General features: G+C 46.4%; 4 protein-coding genes across 9 annotated transcripts; 2 read left to right on the forward strand and 2 right to left on the reverse strand.

Moving 5' to 3' along the window:
- Positions 1–451: 451 nt before the first annotated feature.
- Positions 452–3694, forward strand: yars1 (tyrosyl-tRNA synthetase 1). 2 transcript variants are annotated; one of them, XM_061266899.1, is made up of 14 exons: positions 452–571; positions 879–952; positions 1015–1161; positions 1233–1408; positions 1502–1631; positions 1699–1779; positions 1871–1963; positions 2037–2172; positions 2244–2329; positions 2390–2522; positions 2590–2699; positions 2773–2966; positions 3069–3210; positions 3279–3694. In XM_061266899.1, the coding sequence occupies exons 2-14, from the start codon at positions 896–898 to the stop codon at positions 3387–3389; spliced, it is 1596 nt and encodes a 531-aa protein (XP_061122883.1). In that variant the 5' UTR covers positions 452–571; positions 879–895; the 3' UTR covers positions 3390–3694. The 2 variants fall into 2 exon arrangements, with proteins under 2 accessions (XP_061122883.1, XP_061122884.1); XM_061266900.1 differs by having other exon boundaries at positions 482–571; positions 887–952.
- nhsl3 (NHS like 3) lies at positions 3688–16862 on the reverse strand. 3 transcript variants are annotated; one of them, XM_061266897.1, is made up of 9 exons: positions 16628–16862; positions 8091–8261; positions 7877–7920; positions 7683–7803; positions 7502–7609; positions 7318–7430; positions 7080–7238; positions 4328–7019; positions 3688–4254 (listed from the first exon to the last, which is right to left on the reverse strand). In XM_061266897.1, the coding sequence occupies exons 1-9, from the start codon at positions 16860–16862 to the stop codon at positions 4214–4216; spliced, it is 3684 nt and encodes a 1227-aa protein (XP_061122881.1). In that variant the 3' UTR covers positions 3688–4213. The 3 variants fall into 3 exon arrangements, with proteins under 3 accessions (XP_061122881.1, XP_061122880.1, XP_061122882.1); XM_061266896.1 differs by having other exon boundaries at positions 7297–7430; XM_061266898.1 differs by lacking the exon at positions 16628–16862 and adding an exon at positions 12934–16053 and having other exon boundaries at positions 7297–7430.
- On the forward strand, positions 16759–22463 carry sync (syncoilin, intermediate filament protein). 3 transcript variants are annotated; one of them, XM_061266901.1, is made up of 7 exons: positions 16759–16899; positions 17803–19097; positions 19216–20172; positions 20235–20446; positions 20519–20726; positions 20785–20909; positions 20965–22463. In XM_061266901.1, the coding sequence occupies exons 3-7, from the start codon at positions 19270–19272 to the stop codon at positions 21014–21016; spliced, it is 1500 nt and encodes a 499-aa protein (XP_061122885.1). In that variant the 5' UTR covers positions 16759–16899; positions 17803–19097; positions 19216–19269; the 3' UTR covers positions 21017–22463. The 3 variants fall into 3 exon arrangements, with proteins under 3 accessions (XP_061122885.1, XP_061122887.1, XP_061122886.1); XM_061266903.1 differs by having other exon boundaries at positions 17803–18944; XM_061266902.1 differs by lacking the exon at positions 17803–19097.
- On the reverse strand, positions 22445–26441 carry LOC133144323 (sodium-dependent neutral amino acid transporter B(0)AT1-like). The gene is made up of 12 exons (XM_061266905.1): positions 26195–26441; positions 25827–25967; positions 25621–25758; positions 25220–25401; positions 25042–25152; positions 24865–24977; positions 24664–24792; positions 24086–24242; positions 23763–23967; positions 23516–23675; positions 23039–23201; positions 22445–22964 (listed from the first exon to the last, which is right to left on the reverse strand). The coding sequence occupies exons 1-12, from the start codon at positions 26328–26330 to the stop codon at positions 22752–22754; spliced, it is 1848 nt and encodes a 615-aa protein (XP_061122889.1). The 5' UTR covers positions 26331–26441; the 3' UTR covers positions 22445–22751.
- Between the last annotated feature and the right edge of the window lie 132 nt (positions 26442–26573).

Here is a 26573-nt window from a genome sequence, read left to right on the forward strand (position 1 = left end):
TGAAAGTTATTTGACTTACTTTTATTTTATTTAGTCTTTAGCAACCTAAAGTCCTCAAAAAAACTTATGAAAACACTGAGTGAACTTTTAAGATTAGAACCCTTTCACGTGTTTTGTGTATAAAATTTAAGCCACATAATTTATTTGGAATCTAACCATATTCATAATTGCTCGACTTGATTAGGTAAAAGAGTAAAAAACAATTATGAATGACAGGAAAATATTTCTTTTTATGTATTCACCAAATACATGTCCAGAAAACTTGAATTTCAAGAACGCAATATTCACTGAGGTTTTTATTTATATTCGTTTTTTAGCTCAATCCTGACACCTAGTGTTTGATTTCTGTAACAACACCATAAGCAATATTCGCTATGTTCGGTTTTACGGCTCAACGACGACACCTGGTGTACAGTTTGTGTAACAACACGCCAAACCACTTGACATCTTCCGCTCGGCTTTCGATTGTTTTTCCTGAGCGTTGACTCAATCGATCGCTGATGCAACTCTCTGACAGTGACAGCCTCCACTCCCCGGTTGCTTTTTCATTCACACCGCGTAAGCTCTTGAGGTAGGACTGCATCCTTTTGCATATTTATTGAACATGTCCTCCATGGAATGAGCAAGACGTTTTTGTGCTTTGATTCTGCAACAACTGCTTGATCCTGCTTCATGTTCTTGCACATGGCGTTGATGCTAGGCAGCTAGCTAACGTCAGCTAACTACATAATAATAAGTTGACGACCTAATTGCATTTGATTGGTTGATTTTATAATGTCTGCTCAAAAGCTTAAATCAACACTTGCAAATCCTGCATGGTCTGCAAAAGCAACAAAGAAAAATCCAATTTCCATCATTTGTCTCATTAAATGTTCCAGTTGGAAAGCCTTTCACCATGGCGACTCAGCAAAGCCCCGAGGAGAAGCTGCACCTCATCACCAGGAACCTGCAGGTGGGTCACAGACGTTTCCACGACGACCTCACCATGTCTTCATTGTTGCTCATTTCACGCAGGAGGTGCTCGGGGAAGACAAGCTGAAGGAAGTCCTTCAGCAAAGGGAGCTGAAGGTGTACTGGGGAACGGCCACCACTGGCAAGCCGCACGTGGCTTACTTCGTTCCCATGTCCAAGATCGCCGACTTCCTCAAAGCCGGATGCGAGGTGGGTGTTTCGAAGCTCGCCGACCGTCCCGCAGAAGCTTTTAAATTAGTCTCTTTGCTCTCCTCATCCAGGTCACCATTTTGTTTGCTGACTTGCACGCCTTCCTCGACAATATGAAGGCTCCCTGGGATCTGCTGGAGCTTCGGGTGAAGTACTACGAGGAGATCATCAAGGCTATGTTGGAGAGCATCGGCGTACCTTTGGAGAAACTCAAGTTTGTGAAAGGAACCGACTACCAGCTCAGTAGGTCAGCGATGAACATCATTGACCCCACAGCGTCCATTTTAAATACAAAACCACTCATCAGCTTCCAAAAATATATTTTTTCGATTTATGTCAGAGAGTACACTCTGGATGTCTACCGCTTGTCGTCAATGGTGACTGAGCACGATGCCAAAAAGGCGGGCGCCGAGGTGGTCAAGCAGGTGGAGCACGCCCTGCTCAGTGGGCTCCTCTATCCGGGACTGCAGGTACTAGCATAAAACCGCGTAAGTAGTCGCCATGCGAGTGCTGAATAGCATTCTGGTCACTCCTCAGGCGCTGGATGAGGAGTACCTGAAAGTGGACGCTCAATTTGGAGGAGTGGACCAAAGGAAGATCTTCACTTTTGCTGAGAAGGTGTCGCCTTTACGTTCTTGACAAAAAACATGACTCGTTAAGTACGGGTTAGTTGAATTCAAGCTGATGTATCATTTCAATTTTTCTGCAGTACCTTCCCTCCATGGGCTATGGCAAGCGCATCCATCTGATGAACCCAATGGTACCAGGACTGACCGGTGCCAAGATGAGCTCTTCAGAAGAAGTACGAGTCAAACCAATTGGAATGGGGAACGTCTTAATGTGCGTATTTCATAGTAGCTGCTTTTCTGCAAAAGGACTCAAAGGTCGACTTGCTGGACTCTAAAGAAGATCTAAAGAAGAAGCTGAAAAAGGTCTTCTGTGAGCCGGGAAACATTGAGAATAACGGCGTTCTCTCCTTTGTCAAATTTGTGCTCTTCCCTCTCCGTGGAGGTACGACACACACCGTGATATTTATTCTGTGCATATTAAACCGTTTACAAAAAATGTCCCACTGTGTTCAGGGTTCTCCATTAAAAGAGACGCCAAGTTTGGTGGAGACAAAGTCTACTCAGCGTTTGAAGATGTTGAGAAGGACTTTGCGGCGGAGGTAAATTGTCGGCTGGCTTCATTCGGGCTTTAAAGAGGACTCAAGTTCATCTCTCATCAGCTGATCCACCCCGGAGACTTGAAGCTCTCCGTGGAGGCGGCCCTCAACGAGCTGCTGGAGCCCATCCGCAAGAAGTTTCAGACTGCCGAACTGCGCAAGCTGACGGCCGCCGCCTACCCCTCGACCAAGACGAGTCAGTGTCGTGCGATGTGATGCGAGCCAACGCACGTCGCTTTACGTTCCCCCGTCTGTCCGAGCAGAAGGAGCCGGAAAGGGCGCCAGGGCAGGAGGAGGACCTGGAGGAGATGAGGAGGAGTTGACACCGTCCAAACTGGACATCCGGGTGGGGAAGGTTGTCAGTGTGGAGAAGGTGACTTTGTGCTACCCTTTATTTGATGGATTTTCAACAACGTCTTCTAAAAGTGTCTTTCTTCAACTGGAAGCATCCGGATGCCGATTCGCTGTACTTGGAGAAGATCGACGTCGGCGAGGCGGAGCCCAGGACGGTGGTCAGCGGGCTGGTGGCTTACATCTCCCAGGAGGACTTGCAAGACCGAATGGTCCTGGTGCTGTGCAACCTCAAAGCCCAGAAGATGCGCGGCATCGAGTCGCAAGCCATGCTCCTCTGTGCTTCCATGTACGATGCTTCTTTCTGCTTTGTGTTTCTTCGGGTTCCTCCATCTCACCATGTTGCCTGGTTTTATTTGATTTATTATTTTGTAAATGTCTTTTTTTGTAGCGAAGGGGAGCCCCGAAGAGTGGAGCCACTCGACCCTCCTGAGGGTTCCTCGCCGGGGGACCGGGTCTTTGTAGAAGGATACGAAGCAGGCAAACCAGACGACAGACTCAACCCGAAGAAGAAAATCTGGGAGAAAATACAAGTATGGCTTTCCATCCAAGCATCCATTTTCAAAAGTTGCCTTTAAAATCTTCAATCTTTCTTCTCCAGGCGGACCTGAAGATCTCAGAGGAGTGCGTGGCTCAGTGGAAAGACAACCTGCTGATGAGCAAACTCGGACAGATCACGTGTAAAACTCTGAAAGGAGGAAATATCAGTTAGGTACTCACCTTCACCTGCCAGCCACATATTCAAACAGTTGCCATGGGAACAATGGAACATGGATACTGAAAGTCTTTCAGAGGGGGGTTGAAAAAAAAAGGGACCTGTTATGATTCATAACTTATCTGCCGGATTGCACTCTCACGTGAACACGTATGCCGAAGTGCGCTTTGGTTCTTGATCAGTTCCTGTCCAGTTGCATCATGGGTAGCGCATCATCCATTATTACCGTCATCAAATAAACTGGATGAAGATTGTGGTGTTATCATCTACGCATTCAAAAATAAATCCGCATCACTTTCATACATTTATGTCAAATTGTCTTTTATTGCAGACCAGGGAGAAATGATGGTAATCATCTGTCGCTGTACAAAAGTGCTTCTCTTCTAAATAACCTTTTTTTTTTTTTTTTAAAAAATCATGTTTATCGATGCTTTTTCCCTTTGTCGCAACTGAATTATTTATTTCGACACGCTTCCCCAAGCAATAACTTTGATTCATGTTAATGTGTGTTAAATTATGTGTCAGGCTAAATCTCTGTACACTCCCTAATCCAACCGCTAGGGGCGCCCTCACATAGTATTTACACTTCAGCCCATATTTACACCAGTTTCTCATGAGTGGGCTATAGTCCGAAAACAGCTTAGAAAAATACTCCAGAATAAAGCTATCATAAGAAATTGGTCGCTATTGATTTGCATAAATACATTTGGAAGGCCATTTTAGGCTAAGGCTTTTTTTTTTCAGTCCACTCAACTCGTTAGCTAATAATTGATGCAGTCGTTGACTTGGCTTCCTTCTTGGCGAAGCACCACAAAGTGCTTTTAAAACAGTGTTTCAATTGTGTCTGCGGTCACTCTTGTAGCTAGAAGAAAACAAGAACATCCGTTAGAAACATTGTCAGGATGCAAATTGTGAGTATGCTTGGTGCTCCTTACTTGTCTCGGGAAGCGGGATTCCCTTGGAACGTTGTTGTGCTCCCATCGGATCTCTGGCAGGAACGCCCATCTCCATCCTAGCTGCAGGAGCATTTTGTGAAAACCCGACGCTGCCTTGTGAAGGTTTCCTGGCTACGGGCGGGGGAACCCGTTCGGACTTGGTCCCGGGGTCGGAAAGTCGCACGAGATCAGCTGCCGAATTTTGCTTCACGTTAGTTTGACCTTCAGGCGAAGAGCCAGGCCTGGCGCTGTCCATCACAGTCTTCTTTGTGCTCCTGGAGAAGATGAAACTCGCTGTAGAAGCCGGTAACCTTTGTGTGTCGGATGATTTGAAGGACAAGACCCCCGGTTCCCCGGCACAGTGGTAGGACGCTCTCGTCCCCAGCCGGCACGGAAGACCTTCCCTTGACGACAACGCCGCCGTTTTTATACGAATGGCTTCTTGTAATCGCATGGAAGGCGTGTTTGGCGTCACGTACTTCTTCGCCGGCTGAGGGGAACATTGAAGCGACTTCCGAGTTGGTTTCGGGGGAGTGTTCTGCTGCGGAGAGCCATCCGGACTCTCCTCGCTCGTACTGACAGTGCGTAGTCGGACCATGTGGAGTAGCGACGGGGTGACGAGAGGGATGTTGGCGTCCTCTTTAGGAATGGGCGCGCTTTTGTGGCGGGCTAAAAGCTCCTTGTTCCTGGTGTCTCTGTGGGCGGTACTGGGTGGCCTTCTGAAGGCAAGGTTCTCCATTGGGGAAGGAGTCGGGAGCTGGGAAGTGGTGGGAGACTCACTCCTGGAGTGACTTTCCATCTCAAGCGAGTGTCGCTTTAGGACACTGGCGGAAGACGGTTGGATTTCTGCAGGACTGTTGCTTGAACATGATGTTGGTGATGGTCCAGCAGGTCCAGGGTCTTGAACTTGATCTGGGGGTGTGGATTGTCCTGGTTCAGATTTCTCCAAAGGTGTGTCTGAAACACAGGCGTCCTCAGCTTGAATATTGTCCGGTGGAGGCGGGAGAGGAAATTCGATCTCATCCCCGCCATCAAAAACCGATTCTCCCTCCAAGGGAGGCGGGGGAGGCGGCCAAGATGACTCAGCAGCACGACCTTCCTCCTGGATTCCTTCTAACTCAACCGGCAATGTCGATACCGAGGCGGGAGGTGACTTTCTCGAACGAGGCGGCGTAGGTTGATAAGGAGGCGGAGGAGAAGGTGGCGGGGAGTTTTTAGGAATGTTTTGGGGTTCTATACAATTTGATTGGACTTCAACCTCAGAGTCATTGATGGTGGTGGTGTGGCAACTTTCTCCTTTTGGTTCCTCCGTCAACATGACGTCTTCTTTCAGTTGTGGTTTCTTCATGACAGGGGCTGGCTCTTTTTTTGCGGAAATCACACAACTGGCGGAGTCGTTGGTTCCCAGGCCTTGTTCTTTTGGTGTCGTTTCGATCCCATCATCAGATAAACATGCTAAGCGAGCTAAACATTCCGTATTTTCTTCAACCTGATGAGTCTGAATCTCGCAGAACAGTTTCTCGTCCTTTGGATTGATGTCTGTCGGTTCTGCTTTGTCTCGAGTTTCAAAACCGGTTTGGCTTCCTTCTTCTGTAACGGCGCTCTCCTGCGCCTTTGTTGTTTCCGGGACTACTTTGTCAGTTTGGGGGCTCGGACCACACAGGAGCGCCAAGGTGTGACTGTTCTGAGCCCAGGTTTCGGGGGGAGGAGGACACGGTGCTTTGACCTTGGGAGGTGGCGGGACAGTCCATAGCTCTTTGACTTCCAACCTCAAAGGTGCCGTGAGTTCTTTTGCGGGCAAGCCGCTTGTGCAAGAATTGGAGACATCCGAATTGACAGGATCGGACGTCCCGGACGATAAGGAGGTCAGTGATGAAGAAGGAGACGCCGAGGATGACGCCCGAGACGCAGATCTCTCCGGCTTAAGCGGTTTGATCTTGTGTTTATCTGGGGCCATGTCTTTGGGGGAAAGCGTCGGGGTGCCACTTTGACTGGAGTAGCCACTGGAAGGCGAAATGGTCCGTTCAAATTTCTCGCCTTCTGATGGATTTTTGAATCCCGAGACAGACTCCTGAGCGGATTTTGCTTCGCAAGCAGAATCCTGACTGGGGTTTGAAGACTGGGACTTGGGTTCTGCCAGACAGGTTGAGACAGGATCCGGAATGTTGCTTGTGACTGATTGTAATTCCTCACTTGATACTTTTGTATCTTTACCTTCTGCTTGACTCTTTTGAATCTTAGTCAAATAAAGCGAATTTGATCTTCGCGGAGGTGCCGGGGGCAGCTTGGTCTTGATAACGGAGAGACTCCGAGTTGAATTCCGTTTGATCTTTGCCTCATCTCTACTGGAACATGACATGACGGGTTCAGAGTCTGGGGTCAAAGTCTGGACGCAGAGTTCTCGGTCCCCTGTCGGGTTCACCCGACTTTCCTCCGTATTGAGATGCGCTTTGTGTGTCGTTGGATTATTGAAGGAACTATCTGCGCGGGAACTGTCACAATCTGATTTTCTGGAGAGAAAAGGGCTGGCTGACAAGGTCACGGAAGCCGCCGGGCTGTTTCTGTTTACTGCGTGAGCACTCTTGACACTGCCACGCTCAATCTCGATGACTTCAATGCCAGCTGGCAGCACCGCGTTTGGGATGATTGTGGAGAGATAGGTCGCCTGAGGAGATACGGACATCACGGGACCCTGCGGGACATGAAAAACTTGTTGATTTGGGGGAATAGGGACGTGATATTCTTTCCTTACCTGGGGTTCTGAGAGGAAGCTCATTAAAGGATTGAAGGTGGTCAGTCCAGGTACTGCAACGGACTTGGGCCTGATGACTGAAGAACGACAGCGAGGGCTTCCAAAACTCTGTTGGTCATTGTTCTTGGACACTTCTTGAAGATGCTTATCATCAGTGATCTGCCCAGGAGACGTAAACTAAGTTTCAGCAAAAAAAGGGTCACAAAGTGGGACTTACTTCCAGCTCGGATAGGTGCACCCTTGCTCCTTCCTTGGTTGTCACTGGAGTCCCTCCATCAAGAGTTGGAATGATCAAAGAACCCGATTGGTTGTTGTTATTGGGTTGCTGAGTGGTTGAGCATCTGTGCAATGCTGGGGAAATTGAAATTGGACTTTCAATGACAAGTCCAACAAAAAAAACAACTGTGTGCTCTTGGACCTACCAAGTTCTTTCTGGACTTGGTTGGGTATCCCCATAATGGTAGTCCTTCTGTTCCTCTTCCTGTTCTTTTCGAACCTTTTGACTGAATACAGGGGCTTGAATGTAGAACCTGAAAGAGAGCGTCCAGAATAGGACGACTGACTTTTCGGAATGATAAACGTGACATTGTCAACGGTAATTACTTTGGCGGGTGAGAACAGGTCTGGAAGTTCTTGCGGTATCGTTAATCCCTGAGTTGGACTCCAGAGAGCCACTCTCGTCTTTGGAGTGAAGATCATCATCTGGGTGTCCTGTGTCTGACGACTGCATGATACGTACATAAAATGGATTTAACATCTCAAAGGTTGGAGGGACATTTTGTGTCTGTCGGACTTACAGCGCAGCTTTCGTCTTCGCCAAAGTTTCCTCCGCTGTCGTGCTCTGCAAATCAACATGGCCGTGTTAACCCTGAATCGGCTCACATGGATTAAAGAATAGGTGTCAAACCCGAGGTCCGGGGGCCAGATACGGCCCACCACATCATTTTGTGTGGCCCGCCAAGACCAATCTTGAAAGTAGAAACAACATACAATAAAGTCTGTTGTGGATACCTTGCTGATGACCTTCCTGCTGTAATATTTTCAAGCCCTCCCGAGCCTCCGAGTGCAAGTCCTCCAGGTACTGAGGTCGATCGGCCTCGATGAAAACATTCTCCTGGAAGTGTTGCGAGGCCGAGTAGTGCGCTCCCAACTTCTTTTGCTCATCGTTGTTCTTGGTCCCAGCTGTGGAGAAATAATTGTACTGCTTCGTTGAGCTAACCATCAATGTCGGATTATTTGTAGTCTGCAAGATGCACAACCTGCTCAACAGGTTGGTAAAACTGATCAGCTTGACATTTGAACCCTGTGTGCAGCTTGCCACCTGTTGTGAATGTGACACTACGCCTTGAACAGAAGCTGGGCAGATGTTCCAACCTGGCTAATCGCACGATCTGTAATTCTGTGCTAGTCCCAGATTAGATCATTCAGGTTGAATGGGCCACTGTTAAAGAAGTTTCAGGTTCTCTTGAGGATGTCTGCTCAATAGACTCTTAATCATGATATCAAGCACGGGGGAATATTCCCAACAGGTCGCCGTGGGATTACAAGGAGGAGGAGACCCCCTGCCTCTTAAGATCTAACAGACTCATGCAGGAGGTTAGAGGCTTTGAGTTGATTAAGACGACCGGCGGTAAAGCCGTTTATTTTATTAAACCGCCAATTTGAGGGCAGTTTGTTGTTCGGTGCAAGAGGAGGTATATTTCAGAAGCGACTCGTGGATCATGAACATAAATATCGGTGTGGGAAAACAACACTCACCCTTCTTCTTGAAGACCGACAGCAAGGAGTGGATGCCCTTTTGTAAATAAACCACCATCCCGACATCGGCCCATGGAAGATCCTCCCTCCCCAAGATGAATTAATCGCAGAGTACAAGAAACTAAATCTCGAGTGAAAATAAAAAATAGATATACTGGAAAAGTATTGGAAGTTCCTCCTCCTTGATGAGTCCGTCTCGCTGTGGAAGGATGAGCTCACAATAAAAACTGCTCCTACCCAGCCCGGCTGCCTTATCCCCGTGTCTGATACCCGCCAACCTCCCTCCCGCTGCTCCCTCCCTCCGCCTCTCCTCCATTTATCGTCAAATAAAGGACTCCTGCTTAGCCCTCAGCTGTCAAAGTTTGGCTTTCAGGCAACATCCACCCCCACGAGGCTCACTATAGAGACACGCGTCTATGCATGCGCTCACCCCCCACCCTGGGTTGATCTGATTATGCAGATGTATTTGAATATTTTCTCAGGCTAGGAACAAAAACGAACTTTTTCTCAACTTTACTGTTGCTCTCACTAATTGTCGGCACGTCACACTTGGTCAGAATAATAAGCGCCTTCAGCCTGTTTCATTATTTTCAACCGAGGTCGTGTCCTTGCAAATGAAACGGACGCGGACGTATCATCCTCCTGTCTCCTCGCATCACTTTCTCGCCGGCCGCTGCCAATCTCTCCTCCTTCGCATCTCCTCTCGTCTGGCCTTTTAGCCTGGCGGCGACTGCCGAGGCCTTGTTTGATTTATAAATAGCTTTTAATGGCGTCATCCGGTTGCTCCTGTTTCCCCGCTCGCCTCCAATGGTCGAATCTGTTTATGGCCAGGCTTGGTATTTCGGGTCTTTGGGTAGAAGATGTTGGCCCACAGGGTCGTTGGCAAGTGTTGAAGCTCGGGTGAGAGCGGCTTTAAAAATGGGAGTCATGCCAGTGGATTAGCTCCTGCACCTGCCTGCACCTAACCCGACACACTCGTAACTTTCCAAATGTTGTAGCTTTTCCCCTCCTCATCCCTCTTTCACTCCCCGCTTTCTATCAATATTCATTAGAAGGTCTAAAGAGACGCCATCTGGTCTTGGGGGACGGGGTCAGAGGGGAGACTTTAGTTTGCCATTCCGTAGCACGCTAGAACAACATCCGTATGCAAATTCCAACGGGTCGAAATGATCAACATGACACGGGCAATTTGTTTTGAAGAATTAGGACGCAGTAAACATTTTCGTAACAGCTAGTTTAATTGCAGCTTGGCAAATGAACTCGGATGCTAATTTGTTCTTATTCTGCGCTCCTCGCCGTCCTCGTATATAAGACTCACAGGCCACATTAATAGGTACGCCTGCACAGTTTGAGGATGTGCTCTCGTCTCTGAACTAGAGCAGAGTGTAACCAGATACGCATATCCTGTGTGTGTCTTACGAGAGGGAGTCATGCCATAGACTACAAATACGCCCTCTAGTGGTTTTGATCGGGATAACATAATAGCCTGGGAATTTTAAATGATGCGTAAAGTCCTCCACGGTTCATTTCATTCTGTCCCTTGGGCGAGCCTGTTGAAATGACAGGGCTTAACCTCAGGAGATTTTTTTTTCTGCCTCCCCCAAAAAATATTTTTAAACGCACAGCTGATGAGTTAATGATAGACCTGCATGGTTGTGGTACTAAGGTCAAGTTAGGCAAGCCACTTCCTGCAAGCTAAAATAACATCAAGGCTTCAGAACATGAATTTTCAACACTTTTCTTCCGCCGAGCTGGAAGGAACGAGAAATTGGCCCCGTGTCAGGCGAATCACACCCGACGCATTAAGATGGAATAGATGCGGCCTTGTGTCCGCCGTACTCAACATCACACACGCGTGTGCTGTCTGGCCACGGAAAAATCACCAAATTGAATTTGCAAGTGTTGCCGTGACACCTCTTCCTCATCATCATTGGTCTCTTGGACCTAAAAACACTCACGGAGTGACAAAAAGGCCAATGGTGTATTTGTGTAGCTGTGTTGCCAAAGATGGAGAACCATCTGCTTGTCACAGATTTTCGGTAACCCGCTGTGACCTCGCCAACATGGAGGAAACATGTCCTGACCTCCTTGCTGCCGTGGCTGAATATAGGAATTGTTCAAGCAAATTCCAACAGTTGTGCAGGGTACAAGTTCATCTTTGCAGAAGATCATGCAGGTTTTTATGAATGGATCCCAGTCTTACGCAACACCCGTAAACAAAAATGATCCTAATGAGAAGAATATTAACAGGTTTTTTTTAAATATCCCCCCCCTGTTTTTCCTGAATATATTATGTTAAAAATATTTAAAAAAAAATATTTTTATTTTTATAAATAATTTTATAATAATAAAAAAAAATGTTTTGGTTAGAATTTAAAAATATATATAATACAATATGCAGGTCTTAATAATGTCACAATTTTACAATAATAAAGCTGTATTGTGAGAGAAAACAAAAATTATCTCTTGATAGTGGAAAAACGAGCTTGACGTCTTAATTGGATTTCGCTGGCGACGCAGGAAGCCAACACTGAGTCCTTTTATAGTGAAGACAGAGATACATTCAAGATGCTCGACTGAGCGGCACCGTGGCTTTTAGTCCCATTTGTCATCGTCTTTATTATTATTATTACGACGACAAGATTATTATCACAGCCAGAACCGTGAGATCCTACCAGAACATTTGCAAATTAGCAATTATATTAGCACCAGCTTCATTTCGACAAAAGTAGCGCGTAGACCTTGTAGTAGATGGTAATGTTTAGTTCACGATGGGTGCGGGTATCGCTGCAGAATCTTAACCACGTAAGAAGCCATGTTGGCCTAAATGAATTTTTTTTTTCCCTTGATCTGCTTCGGTTCTCAGCAGGGAATCGACAGGAGCCAGCGGTGAACGAGCTCTTCAAAGTGAGCATCTTAGCTTCGCTTTACACTATTTCAATGACTTAAAAAGCAGCCTAACCCTAAGGGGGGACGGAATATAGAATATCACAACCCGAGCTAACATGATGAAAAATATTTCTATGCAGCGGAGTCTCTTCCCGATATATTCCCCCGACTAGAAGCTCCCTCTTTGCATTCACGTGGCCTACTTCTGTCTGTGCATTGTGGCTACATGGTCCCTATAGTCACATTAGATTGATTTTATGTATTCAGCTGGATTTGGTTCATATTGAAAGAAGATAAATAGCACAAAAAAGAATTCAAGGTCAAGAGAAAGCGTCATGCAATGTTTCCATTTCACTGCAATATTCTGTTGATGTTGTTTTTTGGTGGGAGAGGAAATAGAGCAGACAAACAGGAGCTGGGCTTCACTTAATGTGAACGTTTGCATGAGTGACCGCGCACGCAAACGGCTGGACATCCGGAATCCAAATCGTGGAGCCGTTTATGCATGAGGGAACATCAGGTGACCGTGTCTGTTTTTTTACACAGGAAGGGAGGGGCCTTTGCCGCTTGGATGGACATGATATCATGACCATGCTCACCTGAGAAGTTGGATTGCTAAAGTAAGTAGCTCAAGTTTTTATGCTTTTTATGCCTGGAAAAAAACGGGTGATGATATTTAATTTCGTCATTATGCGTGTAAAATTTTTTGCAGATTAGTTGATGTGGCGCATGCAGTTGACATGTCGCCCAAAAACCAAATTGTGCTTATTAGAAGCCAGTGGACCATCCACTTATCGAAGAAGGTCAAACCATTACACAATATTGCTTTATGACGATGATGATGATGTCATCAAGCCCAGAGATTTTTTGTGTGTGCGCTATAAATCACATGTTGCAACTTGGCCAAAGCCTAAACTATCAGAATATTGATCAAATGCATTGATGCAATTGATGCAATAACGTGAGTGCAAAGAAAGCACGTTATCTGACAATCAGCGCGTCAGCGCAAAAGCGCGCGCTCAACCCGCTCATGTTAGCACGGGCGTCAGTCATTGCGGGAGAAGATAAGCTTGGGTCGTGGTGCAACACACAACACACAAACTTGTGCATGCAGAACGATGACTAATGTGAAGTCAGCTCACTACAACTTCTCATTCCCACATGCTTTTCTTTTTTTTTTTCCAGCACCGTATAGCTGAGGAATTACCTGTCTTTAGTTTGTCTGTTCGTCCAATCAGCCAGAAGCCTTTTGGTTTCTCCCAGAGTCCAGGGGGCTTTTTCTCCGTCTGCACTCGTTTGTGGATGCCGTTCCCCATTTTTGGGGGGCACTCCCCTAAGCCCCCTCCACTAAACTGTATCCGCTATGTCCATGGTCCCCCTGCCCTGGTTGTTGCTGAATCAGTGCTGACCGATGAGCATGATCCAGGAGCACTCCAAATCCGGCTGCTCGAGACAGAGCCGGCAGCATCCACTATGAAGTGTGTGCGCGTGTGTGTGTGTGTGCAGATAGGCAAGTGCCCCTCCCATTCTCCGCCGCTCCAAAGTGGAGCAAACACAGCTGACTGTGCCGTCGCGTAGCTCACCAGATGATTTACATCCGTTGCTAGGGAGCTTGGAGCCATCAATGGAGTTGTCAGAGAGCAATTTTCACGGGTGCTCATTTGCATGATTGGGAACCTTTAACGTTCTGTCAATGTGTTTTGTTTTATGCATGTACAGTAATTCCATTTCCCAAGGGGACCTCAAAACTATATCGTCAAAAAATGCTGATGATTCATTGTATGTTCTTCATGGAAAAAGATCCCAGAAAAATCTGATAAGACCGCAATTATTTAGCATTTAAGGGGGGCCCGGGGGGGCAGTGCCCTTGCAGCCCCTCGTCTAGTTCCGGCACTGTATGGGTGCCACAAGATGGCAGTGAAGCATTAGTTTCCCCAATAATTGGAGCTAAGTGAACGAATGGTTGTAGGCAACAGTCAGAAGTACTTCTAGAATCTCTGCTCAGGGTCACCGATAATGTCCAGACCAGCGCCGATCAATAGCAGCTCTCCAGAACTAGGCCGGCCAAGACGTATCGCATCGCGAGGGTTATGAAACAGAATATTCCTCATCGGAAAACAAAATGGCGGTGCGGCAGGGATCGAATCATGGTCATCCCGATCATGTCTCATCCCTGACAGTAGATAAAAAGCCTCCCATAAAAAACAAGATTTACAGGGTGAGGAGAGGAGGTGGGTGTGGAGGAGCTGCTCTGTGTCTCAGTGAAGAATTTATAAGCCCCTCCACCCTTTTTATTGCTCCAGGCTCTTCGGAGATGAAGTCTCAGTTTCTGCTTTTTGGATGTTTACCCCCTTAAGGAGTGACAGGAGTGAGATGACATCACTCCAGCTTTTCCCCCTTGCCTGTGTTTGTCGAGTAATCAGCCACGGCTGGCATCGAGCGAGACATGATGGAGCGCAACCACACCCGAAACACGCTGCGCATTCACCACCATAAGCCTCTGAGTGTGTGTGTGTGTCCCAGATACAAAAAGCCCAGCACACTGCATGCACATTAATGGCATGCGTGTGACGCAAAGTGGTCGCCAAGGTGACCACACGAAGAAGCCATTAAGGCTTTGATTGGATGCGCGGCCGTTAAACCTGCCCGGGTTAATGACATCCGCTGCAAAATAATAACCATTATTGTGGATGAACTCAAATGACCTTGTACACGACTGCTAGACGTAGATCTTATTTCAAGTCAGCTCCTCTCAATGTGTCAAAGGCAATCTGCACAGCTCTGCCACCTTGTGGCAAAGCAGTGTCATTACAAGCTGTTCAACAAGTGTGGCCTCAACAACAGCAAGACACGCACACAAACTGAATTGGACTTGACATATAAAGCGTATCCCGGGCATATGTTTACTGGCTGGCCTCCCAGTCCCTTGTGATGTCTTCCAGCTGCTTCGCCGCCGCTTCAAACGTGTTTTTTAAAAGCACCCATTTGCTGGTGAACACAATTGCGGTGCAGTTTGCACGCGTGTGAAACTATATATAAAGAGAAATGAATGCTTCCAAAATGAGCTCGCTGTTTTCAAAATGGATGCGGACGCCAAACTGACTTCTCATTAGCAGCGAGTGAAACATGTTCTGCTTATTATCTCCATTTCTAAACGGCTCCCACATGTCTTAATAACACATTCCTCTAAAAGATGAGAATTAAAGCACATGTTAACACGCCTTCTCTTGTGTTGCTGAAATTAGTATGTTTTCAGGGAGTCAAAAGAAACCACAAAAAGGTTCATAATTGCATCTATTTTTTCAAATTCATACCGTAATTTTCGGACTATAAGTCGCGGGTTTTTTCATAGTTTGGGTGGGGGGGCGACTTATACTCAGGAGCGACTTATATACATATTGTTTTTTTTCACTTTTTCGGGCATTTTACGGCTGGTGCGACTTATACTCCGGTGCGACTTATAGTCCGAAAATTACGGTACATTGAGGCAGCATTGCGCTATTCGTGGGAATTTCTTTGAATGGTTTGTCCTCTCTGCCGTGAAATAAATAAATGAGCCAGCCACTACATGAAGATAAGATTCACAGCCTTGTTGGCTGACCATATTGCTACCATGGCAACAAGCGCCTCACGGAGCCGTCGCCCAGGAGTGGTTTACCTCGCAAACGTGATGGATGACGACTGGAGGTATCTGCTTCCCCAGGTAGAATGACCTCCTTCATCAACGTGTGTGTGTTGTGAATAATATTTACAAAGGCTTTTGTGTGTGTGTGTGGACGTCTCATGAAACGTTGACACTTTTCCCTCTGTGACCCGGAATGAGAAAGCACAGAATGGCAAGTTACACGGAATGCAGTCATGAAAAGGTGCACTAATTAAAAAAAAAGCTTGTTCCCCGAGAATCCCCTCAAAGTTCTGAATGAGCCTTTGTGATGCGCCCTAATCTCTCGTCCCCATCGCATAACTCCGGCCGTCATCCGGCAAGCCTCTCGCGGCTCAAAGACTTTTTCAAACTGTGTAAACTGGAGCCGGCGAGCTCGTGCAGAGCTTTGGATGGTGAGTCCGGGCGGCCGGTGCCAGGAGGACAACAGTGAGTCAGTGGAATGACACAACACAAAGACATGTTTTAGTCAAGTACGTCTTGGCACACAAGAAGATCCTTTCTTGCGTGAAAGGCAACAAGGCAGCGCCCTGGCGTGACAATAGAAGTTGTTTTTCTAAGCAGACTGCCGTGTGTTTTTATTTTTTACAGACACTCCTCAATCCGATTACCGTAATTTCAGGAGTATAAATCGCACCCGAGTATAAATCGCACCAGCCATAAAATGCCCAAAAAAGTGAAAAAAAACAATATGTATATAAGTCGCTCCTGAGTATAAGTCGCCCCCCCCGCCCCAAACTATGAAAAAAAACGCGAGTTATAGTCCGAAAATTATGGTAATTACCGTACATGATACGATTCAACGGCGGTATGAATCGAATGAAAGCCCTCTGACATTTTTTTAGCATCTGGTAATATAGTATAGTGCAATTCGGACACTTTAATTGGGGGAGTTGGCCAAAAGTAGTCACTGAGCACCCACGCAGGTTGCAAAACCACCACCATTTTAGGCACGATGAGGATTTAAAACGTTTCCAGAAGTTGCTTCCTACGCTAACACCAGAGAGTGAGAGCCACCATGGCTTTTTTGGAAGTGGAACAAAAACAGGAAACCTCGACGGCGGCCGTAATCTCCGAGCTGCCGAACAAGCGAAAGCATCAGCAAACGGGGAGAAAAGAAAAGGGAGGGATTTAGAGATCAGCTCCATGCACGCACGCCGTGGTCATGAGGTCATCTCGTTGACAAAAGTATTGGGACAGTTGCTGGTGTTTCTTTTGCTGCGTTTTCAAAACGTCTCACCTTTTGCAGCATCCTGGCTCTGAAGTCCATCGGCCGCAACCGCCTGCCTCCCTGCATTATCGAGGCTCTTCTTGGTCTTCTTCTTGCTCCTCTTCTGGCTGCTCCTCAACCAGCTGATGGCCTGTCCCAGGGAGCTTCCCGGCTTCCTGTGGCCGCGTTGAGCCTTCAGCTCGCGGCCAATGATTTCACCCACGTCCCAGGGAACCAGGTCACCCGTCGACCTCCTCCGGGACATGGCGGAGCTTGGGCCCGGCAAGCTCCCAACACACCGGGTGAGTCAGTTTAATATCCAAATATTTGCGGAAGTTGGACACGTTTGGACTCCTTGGACTTCGTTAGCACCTGGGACAACAATGACATCAGCGGGTTGAGAAAGAGAGAGACGGGAAAAAAATAAAACTAATCTCAGGTCCAGATGACATGATCAGAACATGATCAGAACTTTCTATCTTTTTTGGGGAGGGCAGAGAAGCTCAGTGAAAGGCTATTGCGACACAAGCGAAAGCAAATTAGAACAACATGCAAGCAAGACATTCCAACTTACTTGCACGGGTCCACTCTTCTCTCTTGTGTTTGAGTCCTGTGGAGTTTTGTGTGTGAAACTGAAGTTCCATCATGCTCTCTGACCAGTCACTCCCTCCCTCCTCCTCCCACCTCTCACAGAGCTGTGATCTACACCAACCCTCACAATCCTGGCCCTCCCTTTTTTAACTCATTCACCGCCATTGACGGTCAGAGATATTAACTCGGTTGGCAGTGTATGAGTTAATTTAGTTTGCGCCTCGTCTCTTGGGATTCAGGTGACCTTACGCCGGGCTTGATGCAGGATCCAGTGAAATATTACCCAACAGTGATGGAAGGAGGCCCGAAGATGTTTTCAGTCACTATGCACTTAGTGTACACACACAACATCTGGGAGTGAGAATGGAGAAGGTTACTTCATGCAGCTGGTGGGGAAGGGAAGGGGGGGGGGAGGAACAAGACTCGCTCATCTGGTTTGCATGTGGACCAAGATCCACAGAACTGAAACTTGCTTTCTTCCGCTGACGACCCAGGCTAAACTTTGCTCCTCCCATAATGCAAAGCTCCATTAAAGTACTTCAAAAGGACGGTCTTATCAGGGACTTTCAGATGAGCACACTTCTCGGTTGACATTTTCTATTTTGTTGCGGCAGGAATTCCTGGGAGGGTGTGGCCCTTTTGCGGCCGAGCGATGGGAGCAAAACAGGCTGCAGCTCTCGCTTTTGTCCCTCTGCCTGCATCTGTTTTCCCTCCACCGGTGGCGGGGGGGTCGGCTTTGACGTCATGGGTGACACCCTGGAAACTTCATGACGCCTCTTTTGGACAATTAAATACTCATTTATAGTTTTGGAGGAAAGTAATGTGTTTATCTCAGTAGGACTTTGACTTGCAATCTCCCTCTCTCCCACCCAAAAGCCAGACTTGCCAAAGAAGTGTGACATCACTGTTGTCACGGAAACCGGATGACAGGATTGGAACAAAACTCACCGTATGTGTAATTAGAGCCACGGTGATTCATAATCTTGCGAAATTGAAAGTTAAAGTGATGCGTTGTGCTAGGAGAGGCTCCAGCTTTGTTTTTCTTTGAATTTCCTCTGGCGCCAAACCTGTCAGCACCCTTAAACATCTGATCCTGTAGGCCCTGCTGTGGAGTTTGAATGTTCGCCATTGGCTCATTAAAAAAAGTATATTATGCCTTCATAAAAAAATTAATAATAATAAATTGCCAGGCACGGACACAAATTTAAAATGTGGTCAGGGTTTGACTCATTTGGGATTCCGCTGTGCACGTATCACCATAGATTGTGGCGTCCTCTAGCGCCATCTAGCGGACGCATTTACAAAGCAATCTCATCCTCTTGTTCCTCTAGAGTGGAAGCAAAGCACTGAGTTGCAGGGGTCACAAGTTGAGGTGAAATCAATCCTCTCCGAGGGAAGCAGCCCCATGTTGGTTGGAAGTTATTTTAAGACGGCTCGATAATGTGGAGGCATGCTTGGAATTCTGATGCCTGAGCACCATCATCATCATGCTCATTAACATGCAAACATCACTCATGGGGATTACCCTTGGTGAAGCTTCTTGTTCCCGGGCAGACCAATGGGCGCTCCTGCTTCGGCTCTTCTTTCTGTGTTTATTAATACACCTAAACACATTTGAGGTTGTCTTAGTCACACATAGCTGCAGTCAAACTGTGGAGGGTGCAGGGGGGGCGGGGTTGTGGATCTTCATACCCGCTCTCGCTCATTTCGCTTTGTCATTTGGAGCAACCGGATCCATCCACAGGCCGGAGAACAAGTAAGGGATTTTTAGTTCAATTTGAATGAAGCATCTGGGAAAAGTAAAGACAATTTGAAGTGGTGTGAGGTTAAAAGTTGCTCGTGGTTATAATGGGAATCTAAAATGGGTCAGCAAATATATCTTTTGGACTGCATCAAGACAGCTGACACGGTTTGTATATTTACATGAGGCAACCCGAGATTTTTTCAGCTGTCGTTGGAATAACCACGTTGGCCCACTGCTGTTCGTTGCCAAAGTATTCACACAGACTGTTATTTCTTTTCTTCAGGGGATGGATCGTGAAGTTGACGCAAACAGCAGTTTGAAGCGTTAGAACCTCGCTATGGAGGACGACAGCGATCCGCCCTTTGATTTCGCGCCTCTCTTCATCCAAGAAGAAAATGCTGATCCCGAGAGTAACTGGTCGGCTTTCACGAGGACGCAGGTGAGTCAGCCGTCTTTGATGGGGACGTACTTGCGCCAGATGGACGACTTACTCGAGAGGCGCGAGGAGTCAGATGCAGAAGAGATGCTCGGCCAAAGAGAAATGTATTTTACCGCCCCGGAAGAAGACATGCCCGTCACTTCGGCGGGAAGCGAACTGAGCGACACCATGGTGCGATATGAAGATCAACTCATGGGGATGTTGGCCATGCTGGAGAGCTGTATGGAGGAGGCGGAAACCGATTTTCAGGAGTATGTCCATGTGAATAAAGTCGTTGAATCTGAATCGGACCTTCACGAGCGTTCCGAGCCAGCGGTTGCTTGCGCTTCCAAAGTGGATGATATCAATGTCGCGGAATTTCCACCCGAAGCCTTGGAGATGAATTTTGCAGTGGATGGATTTGAGGAACTGAAGTGTCAGATGGAGGAGTGCATTGAGGAGCTGCAGCGCTTAGAGAGGAGGAGGAAGGACCTACTGGCGGAAGTGCTGGAGCTGAGGCGGCAGGAACTCCAAGAAGAACCGGAGGAAAACATTTCAAGCACAGTAAGCCAGGTGATGGCAGTGTTAAGAAAGGAGGAGGAAGACCGGAGAGAGGAGAGAAAGAAGGAGGTGGGGCTCCTTAGGTCAGAAGTGGCCGAAGAAGAGCGGCGAGTGTGGAAGGTGGAAATGGAAAAGCAGGAGTTGCTCAACCAGATGCGCAAGCTGAAGATGCAGTTGTTCACCAAAACCAGGGAGAACGCCTACACCCGGGCGGCCCTCAACAAGCGACGCCACGAAATGGATCTCCAGAAGAGAGATGAGGTAACTTTCAACTTTCAAATCAAATTTCAGGATTTATCCATAGCCTTCATTCCATTCACCAGGAGAAGCTACAGACCTCGCTCCAGCAAATGACCGAGGAGGGCTCGCAGATCAGGTCGGCCCATCAACAACGTCTCCAGGACCTTCGAGAGGAGCTTCGACTTTGCAACGCCGGCCGGATCTGCAAGGCGACACAGGAGGAACTACCCGAGAGGAACTCCTGCAAGGACATCCAGCAGTACCTGCAGGACAGTTTGAAGGACCTCCAGAACAAGTGCTGGATTTCACTCAACAATTCACCTTCCCGTCTAGCGCGATTCCTCAACTTCTCATCTTGGCCTTGCAGGTATGAACCCATGTTGCTGGCCCTTCAGAAGAGGAAAGAGACAACAACCGGCGCTTGTGTAAAAGCTAAAGAGCAGACCCGGGAGCTCAAGGCCCAGCTTGGACCCCTGCGGGAAGAGACGCAAACGCAGGTCCTGCAGAGAGCCTGCTTGGAGGAGAAACTCAAACTTGTTCACATCCAGATGAGAGAAGATGCCGAGCACTATGAGGTGACGCAAGATCCTGACGTGTTGATCAAAGCAGACGTTACAAGACACTTTATTTCAGGAGAACATCCGTTGTCTCGAGAGGAGCAGCAGAGAGTTGAAGACGGAGTTGACCATCCAGAAAAGACAAATCAAAGAGGCGGCAGAGTTGCGAGATCACCTTTCCAAACAACTCCTCCTATATAGGTGAGATGTCGAGGATTTTTCTTTGGCGTTTTACTAATGCAATCTTTTCTGACAGGTCTGCTGCGGGGGACCACCAGACACCCGAACATCAAAAAAAACCTCTCTAGATAAGTTTTTGATACGCAGAAGAGTATAGAATGCACTTTACACATCATTTTGCATTGTTTACCAAATTAGTTTGATGTGTTCTTTAAAAAAAAAAAAAAAAAAAACATGAAATCAAACTTGTTAATCCCTTTTTTTGTTCTCGAATACATCCTTCCATTTATTTTCCACCGAACGGACTCCTGCTGCAGAAACTTTTAATGACAATACCATTTTTACACGAACGAGCGGCTCTGCCTCTGTCCATGGTCTCCTCAAATCCTTCGTAAGTTACCGTAATTTTCGGACTATAAGTCGTGTTTTTTTTCATAGTTTGGGTGGGGGTGCGACTTATACACATATATATGTTTTTTTTTCACTTTTTTGGGCATTTTATGGCTGGTGCGACTTATACTCCGGTGCGACTTATAGTCCGAAAATTACGGTACATTTCAGGAAGTGCTTGAGGAAGTGCCGAACTGCCACCAGGTAAAAAGCGAATACTATTTTAGACTAGCGATTTATTTATCCTGTTACCCAGTTGCATGATCAATATTACATTTATTGCATTGGTTTGTTTTTGTGACAATTTATTGCAGAAAAGTTCAAAATAGTTGTTAATTACATTGCAATCAAAATGAGATAAAAAAAAAAAAAAAAAGACTCCTCCAGGTCACTCTCACGACCAATAGAGGAACCATTTTTTTTCTCCCATTGCTTTTTACAGATGTGCACATTAGCCGGATTGCTGGCCTTTGCCGCTGTTTGACACGTCCACGCTCGACCTCTATAAAGATTATTCCAAGTGAAACCGCTTGTCAGCTGTAAATAATATACCATAGGCTTTTTGTTCTCGGGTTTGTCATTTGTCATTTTATGATTTCCTTTAAGTCCTTTGCACTTTGCACCTACTTAGATCTCATCATAAGAAACAGCTCACAGTTTTGTGCGTGCGTATACCCCCCCCCCCCCCCCCCGAAAAAAATGCAAGATGCTCACTGAGCCCATTTGCACGATCGAAGTTTCCATGTTAACAGCAGCCATTAAAAGGGATCATTCATAATTTCTGTCGACCTTGTAACTTTGGCAGACCATGCCACTAAATTAATTATATTTATTGTTAGTATCATCAAATTACTTGATGTATTTCATTACTCGAAAGATAAACAGTGACCTCGTCCTCTTTTGACTTCATAAAAGGGCTGGTTAATCACTACCTACTATGAGCGGGGAAGTAATTGAATTGACATTCAGGACATTATGCAAACATTTTGATTTCCTTTTCGGGCTATTTTTAGATTCCGTGTGTGTGCCCAGAATTTACCCTTTGGCCGAACGATCGCAAAGAACCTTGTCAACTTTCTGCGGATGCTATGAGACATTATTTTTGTGGTTGTGTGCGTGTTTGAACTTTAAGGCTAAAAAAAGCTTCTTTTATTTTGTATCTGTTAAATAAAGTGCAGATGTACACCGGGTTTGCCTTTCTACATGATATTGCGTAAGTAGGCTCAACTTTTATTGAGTGACATATAGCCATAGAGCCTCGGTCTCTCTCAAAAACCTCCTTTGTTATGATGCCAGAATTCCTTCCCACTCCCCCACAAGTCATGAAGTATAACTACAAACTACTCATCTCCCAAAAGACGACAATATCAGATTCTTTACAGAAGGTAAGAACACAAAAAAAAAAAGCAAAGACGTGCTCAGGAGGTTCCTTTTCAGGAATGCAAAGATAGTTCATGATAACATCTGCAGAGGTTACTGCTCCTGATGTTTCTGCATTTCGTTTTCAAAAGCTTCATTGGCGTACGGGTTTAGTCCCCCTGGTGTAGAAGACCTCTTCCTGACCTTTTGGATTCCTTTGTAGAGAGCCATCAGTGGGATGGGAACCACTGGCACTGTACAAAGGAGGACGATTATGCCAAACACAAAGTCTGGGTAGGGCTTCGTCTCTGTTTTGGGAAAGAGTTCCTGAAGCAAAGGAGGAAATTGTGTACATTCAGGAATCCGGCCATAAATATATATATATATTTGAAGTTACTTACATAAGCAGGATTCCATGCAGGGTATGTGGGATGTTTCTGGGCTTGGAGGACCACATATGCAATTAACACGACCAGAAGCATTAAAGGACTGATGAAAGTCCAACAAAATCTCCAATAAATATTTGGCCTCTTCCCAGTCATGAAATAGATGTCTTCACTGAAACTGAGGAGACAAAAAGGACATACAGGTGAATTTTGTGCTGCAAACTGACTTGGATTGTGGACACTGGCGGAGCTAGAGGGGGTTCGGCGAGGGCACTGAACCCCCCCCTGAAATATGTTGACTATTCCGGGCATTTTTTCCACATTTTATCCATCCCCCGTAAGTAATTTAAAACTTATCTTTATAGAGTATTTTTGAAGATTTTTCTTTACTTTGTAAGTTTTTGTTTTGCGAAGATAACATCGACAACGCCCCCTCCAGGAAAATAATCCTAGCTCCGCCAGTGATTGCGCAAGATAAGAACGAATCAATACTTTCTCATTCCATAGATATAAACGACTCCGATAAGTTCAAAAAGCGCAATAATGAGCAGGGGAACCGAGCCCACGTAGCTGTTGAAGACCTCCACCCAGTAGTTTCCAGAACCCATGGTGAAAATGAGCGAAATCAAAAATGAAATCAAGCAGAAGGCCCCTGCAAATGTCACACAGAAAATGCACAAAATCATTGACTGGAAACAAAGGCAGCCTTTTGACTTAATAGCAACAAAATGTCACGAACCTGTAATAAGTGATTGGGGTACCGACTTGGGTAGCAGATTGAGGTCATTGAAGGGCCTTAGGACTCCCTCTGCGTTACCAAACATGCAGGAGAGTCCTAAACTGAAGAGCATTAGGAAAAACAATAACGCCCATATCTGCGAACCCGGCATCGCCAGTACCGCTTCGGTGAACACGATAAAAGCCAGGCCGGTTCCAGAAGCGCTCTGTGATTAAAAAGAAATAGTTCACATTTTTCTCTGGTACATTGAGTGCAATTAAATGAAATGGGAGGAAACAACCCGTGAGAATGCACGGATGGATGCGTGTTCACAATGACTTCACCTGGTCAAGGAAAGTTTTCAGGACGCAGGGTCTCAGTTGTAGACTGGCCAGCTCATCTGGATTTGTTTGATTCAGATACTTAATCCAGTGGTCATAATTGTCCCTTGTTATATTCTGGTCAGAAAACTCAAAGTGGTTGGTCAAAGCCAAGATGTTTCTGCAAATAAACATTTTTTTTTTTTGTATTCGTCGAGATATTTCAAGGAGGCATAATAGTAGATTGGAACGTGCCTTTGAATATTCTCATTCATCCAGCTAATTTATTCTCAGGGCATTTAATTGATCTCTGCTAAAATGTTCTGGTCATCTCAGAAGACTTTTTGGCCTGTCACCCGAACAGGCTTTATCAGTTCATGCACAAGGCTAGGGTAGGACTGCACTAGCCTTTGTCTTGATGTGGACACTCAACTGTTTATCTCCTAAGTTAGTGACACCCCTGCCCCCTCAAAACCACCAATGGTATCACCCACACCCAAGCTATGGCTGTCCTAATGTTGAACTAATAAAGCCTGATCAATATGTCTTCCAGACCAGATCGATTCAATGCCCTGAGAATAGATCTGAGCATCTGTACGTACTCTTCTAGACAGGTGTTAAAACCGGCGTTCGCTTTAAAACCCAGGATGGCAAAGATGGAAATGGCGGCGTATAGAGACGTGCCGCTGTTTATTAATCCAACGATGACTGCGTCCTTCTCGCAGTTGTTTCTAGTACACACAGAACAGTGCACATCAAAGAGCGGACTACACAAGTACTCGTGACGAGTTTCTACAATATACTTCTCATTAGCGTAGCTGGAGATGGCTATCAGGCCTCCAAAGGCCACGGAAAGCGAGAAGAAGATCTGGGTCGAGGCGTCTAACCACACTTGAGGGTTCTTCAGTATCTCCCACTGAAAACAGAGACATCAGGCTCTCGTAAAGCTCAAACGTCCGCCCAAAAGTGAAGGCACTTACATCTGGAGTGAAGAGATACACCAGTCCATCTGCAGCACCGGATAAGGTGAGGGCACGGACCAGAAAAATGGTGAGTACCACGTAGGGTAAGGTGGTTGTCACATACACAGCCTAAATTGTATAACATTCATTGAACGACATGGAGAATTGGTCTTGACCATGTTTGCTGTCTACTGACCTTCCCCACAGACTGGATTCCCCTGATCATACAGATATACATGATCAACCAGGCGCAGGCCAGGCAGACCACCAACCACCACTGAAGAGAACCGCTGATCGAAATGTCAGTGGTGATGTTGAGGGTCTGACGGTACCAGAAGTAATTGACCGGGGTGCTCTTCGCGCATTCTTCATTCAAGCCTGCACGGATCATTGATAAGGTAACAAAACAATATCTGTGGTTATTGATTTTCACAAGTTGGAGAAATGTTTGACAAATTAGCAAAGAAACTGTTGATGTCAATTGAAAAAAAATGGGACCCGGGGTAGAGCCTTGGGGCACTCCTTTGGTAACGCCCAGAATAGAAGTGAAACTAGTCCTATGCGCACATTGTGTTCTGGTTGGTTTCATGGAATTACCTGTACGGTTATCGTTGAGTGGACACTGGCTCCATGGCAGAGGGTTCTGGAAGGAGTTGAAAAAGTACCAAAAGACCCAGGCCAGGATGGTATTATAGAAATTGCACACCAGGAACGATACAATCATGGAGCCAATGCCTACGTGGAGAAAATAACATCCAAACAAACTCCCAATTTCATGGACAGAGAGATCCCGGGACACCCACCCACTCCACCCAGAAAGGGCGAGATGTTCTTCCACACTCCGATGCTTCCTTTGCGGAGCCTCTGTCCAATTGCCATCTCCAAGTAGAGCAAGGGGAGACCCTCAAACACCAATGCAATCAGGTAGGGGATGAGGAACGCTCCTGAGAATGTAAACAGTAGTACTAAATTTCTGAAACGGCTCTTTAATAATAGTTAAGCGTTGTTCTGGGCAACACCTGCCGTGCCAATTAATCAAGCTGATAACCCCCGCTGCACATTAATGTGGTTCAATATTTGTACAGCTTGACCTTCACTGTCAACTATCAGGAAGTGAATCAAGACCAGCGCTCTAACTCACTCAACGTGGGAAACGGAATAAGTCACTCACCTCCTCCATAAATCTGACACAGGTAGGGGAAACGCCAAACATTTCCAATGCCGACTGCAAAACCGATGCAGGTCAGCATGTACTCAATCTTGTTGTTCCATGTGACTTCCTCCTGCACATCTCTTGCTTTGTCCATCGTGCACCGGCCAAATATTGCGGGGCGATTCCAGGATTGTCCCTAAAGTCCTTTAATGGTAACATGCACTCAAATGAACGTTGAAGCTCTCCGTTTTGTTCTCACCTGAGTGTGGAGGTTTTCCAATGTGCGGGCTTGTCTTTTATCAGCTGTCTTTGGCTCCCTTGGGGGCTGTCCTTCGGTGTCCTATCAGCAGCTTCCAGTCAGCTTACTGGTGCAGATGACAATTTAACCTTTGTGTAC

Source organism: Syngnathus typhle, linkage group LG20, assembly GCF_033458585.1.
Source record: "Syngnathus typhle isolate RoL2023-S1 ecotype Sweden linkage group LG20, RoL_Styp_1.0, whole genome shotgun sequence".
Classification (NCBI taxonomy): Eukaryota; Metazoa; Chordata; class Actinopteri; order Syngnathiformes; family Syngnathidae; genus Syngnathus; species Syngnathus typhle.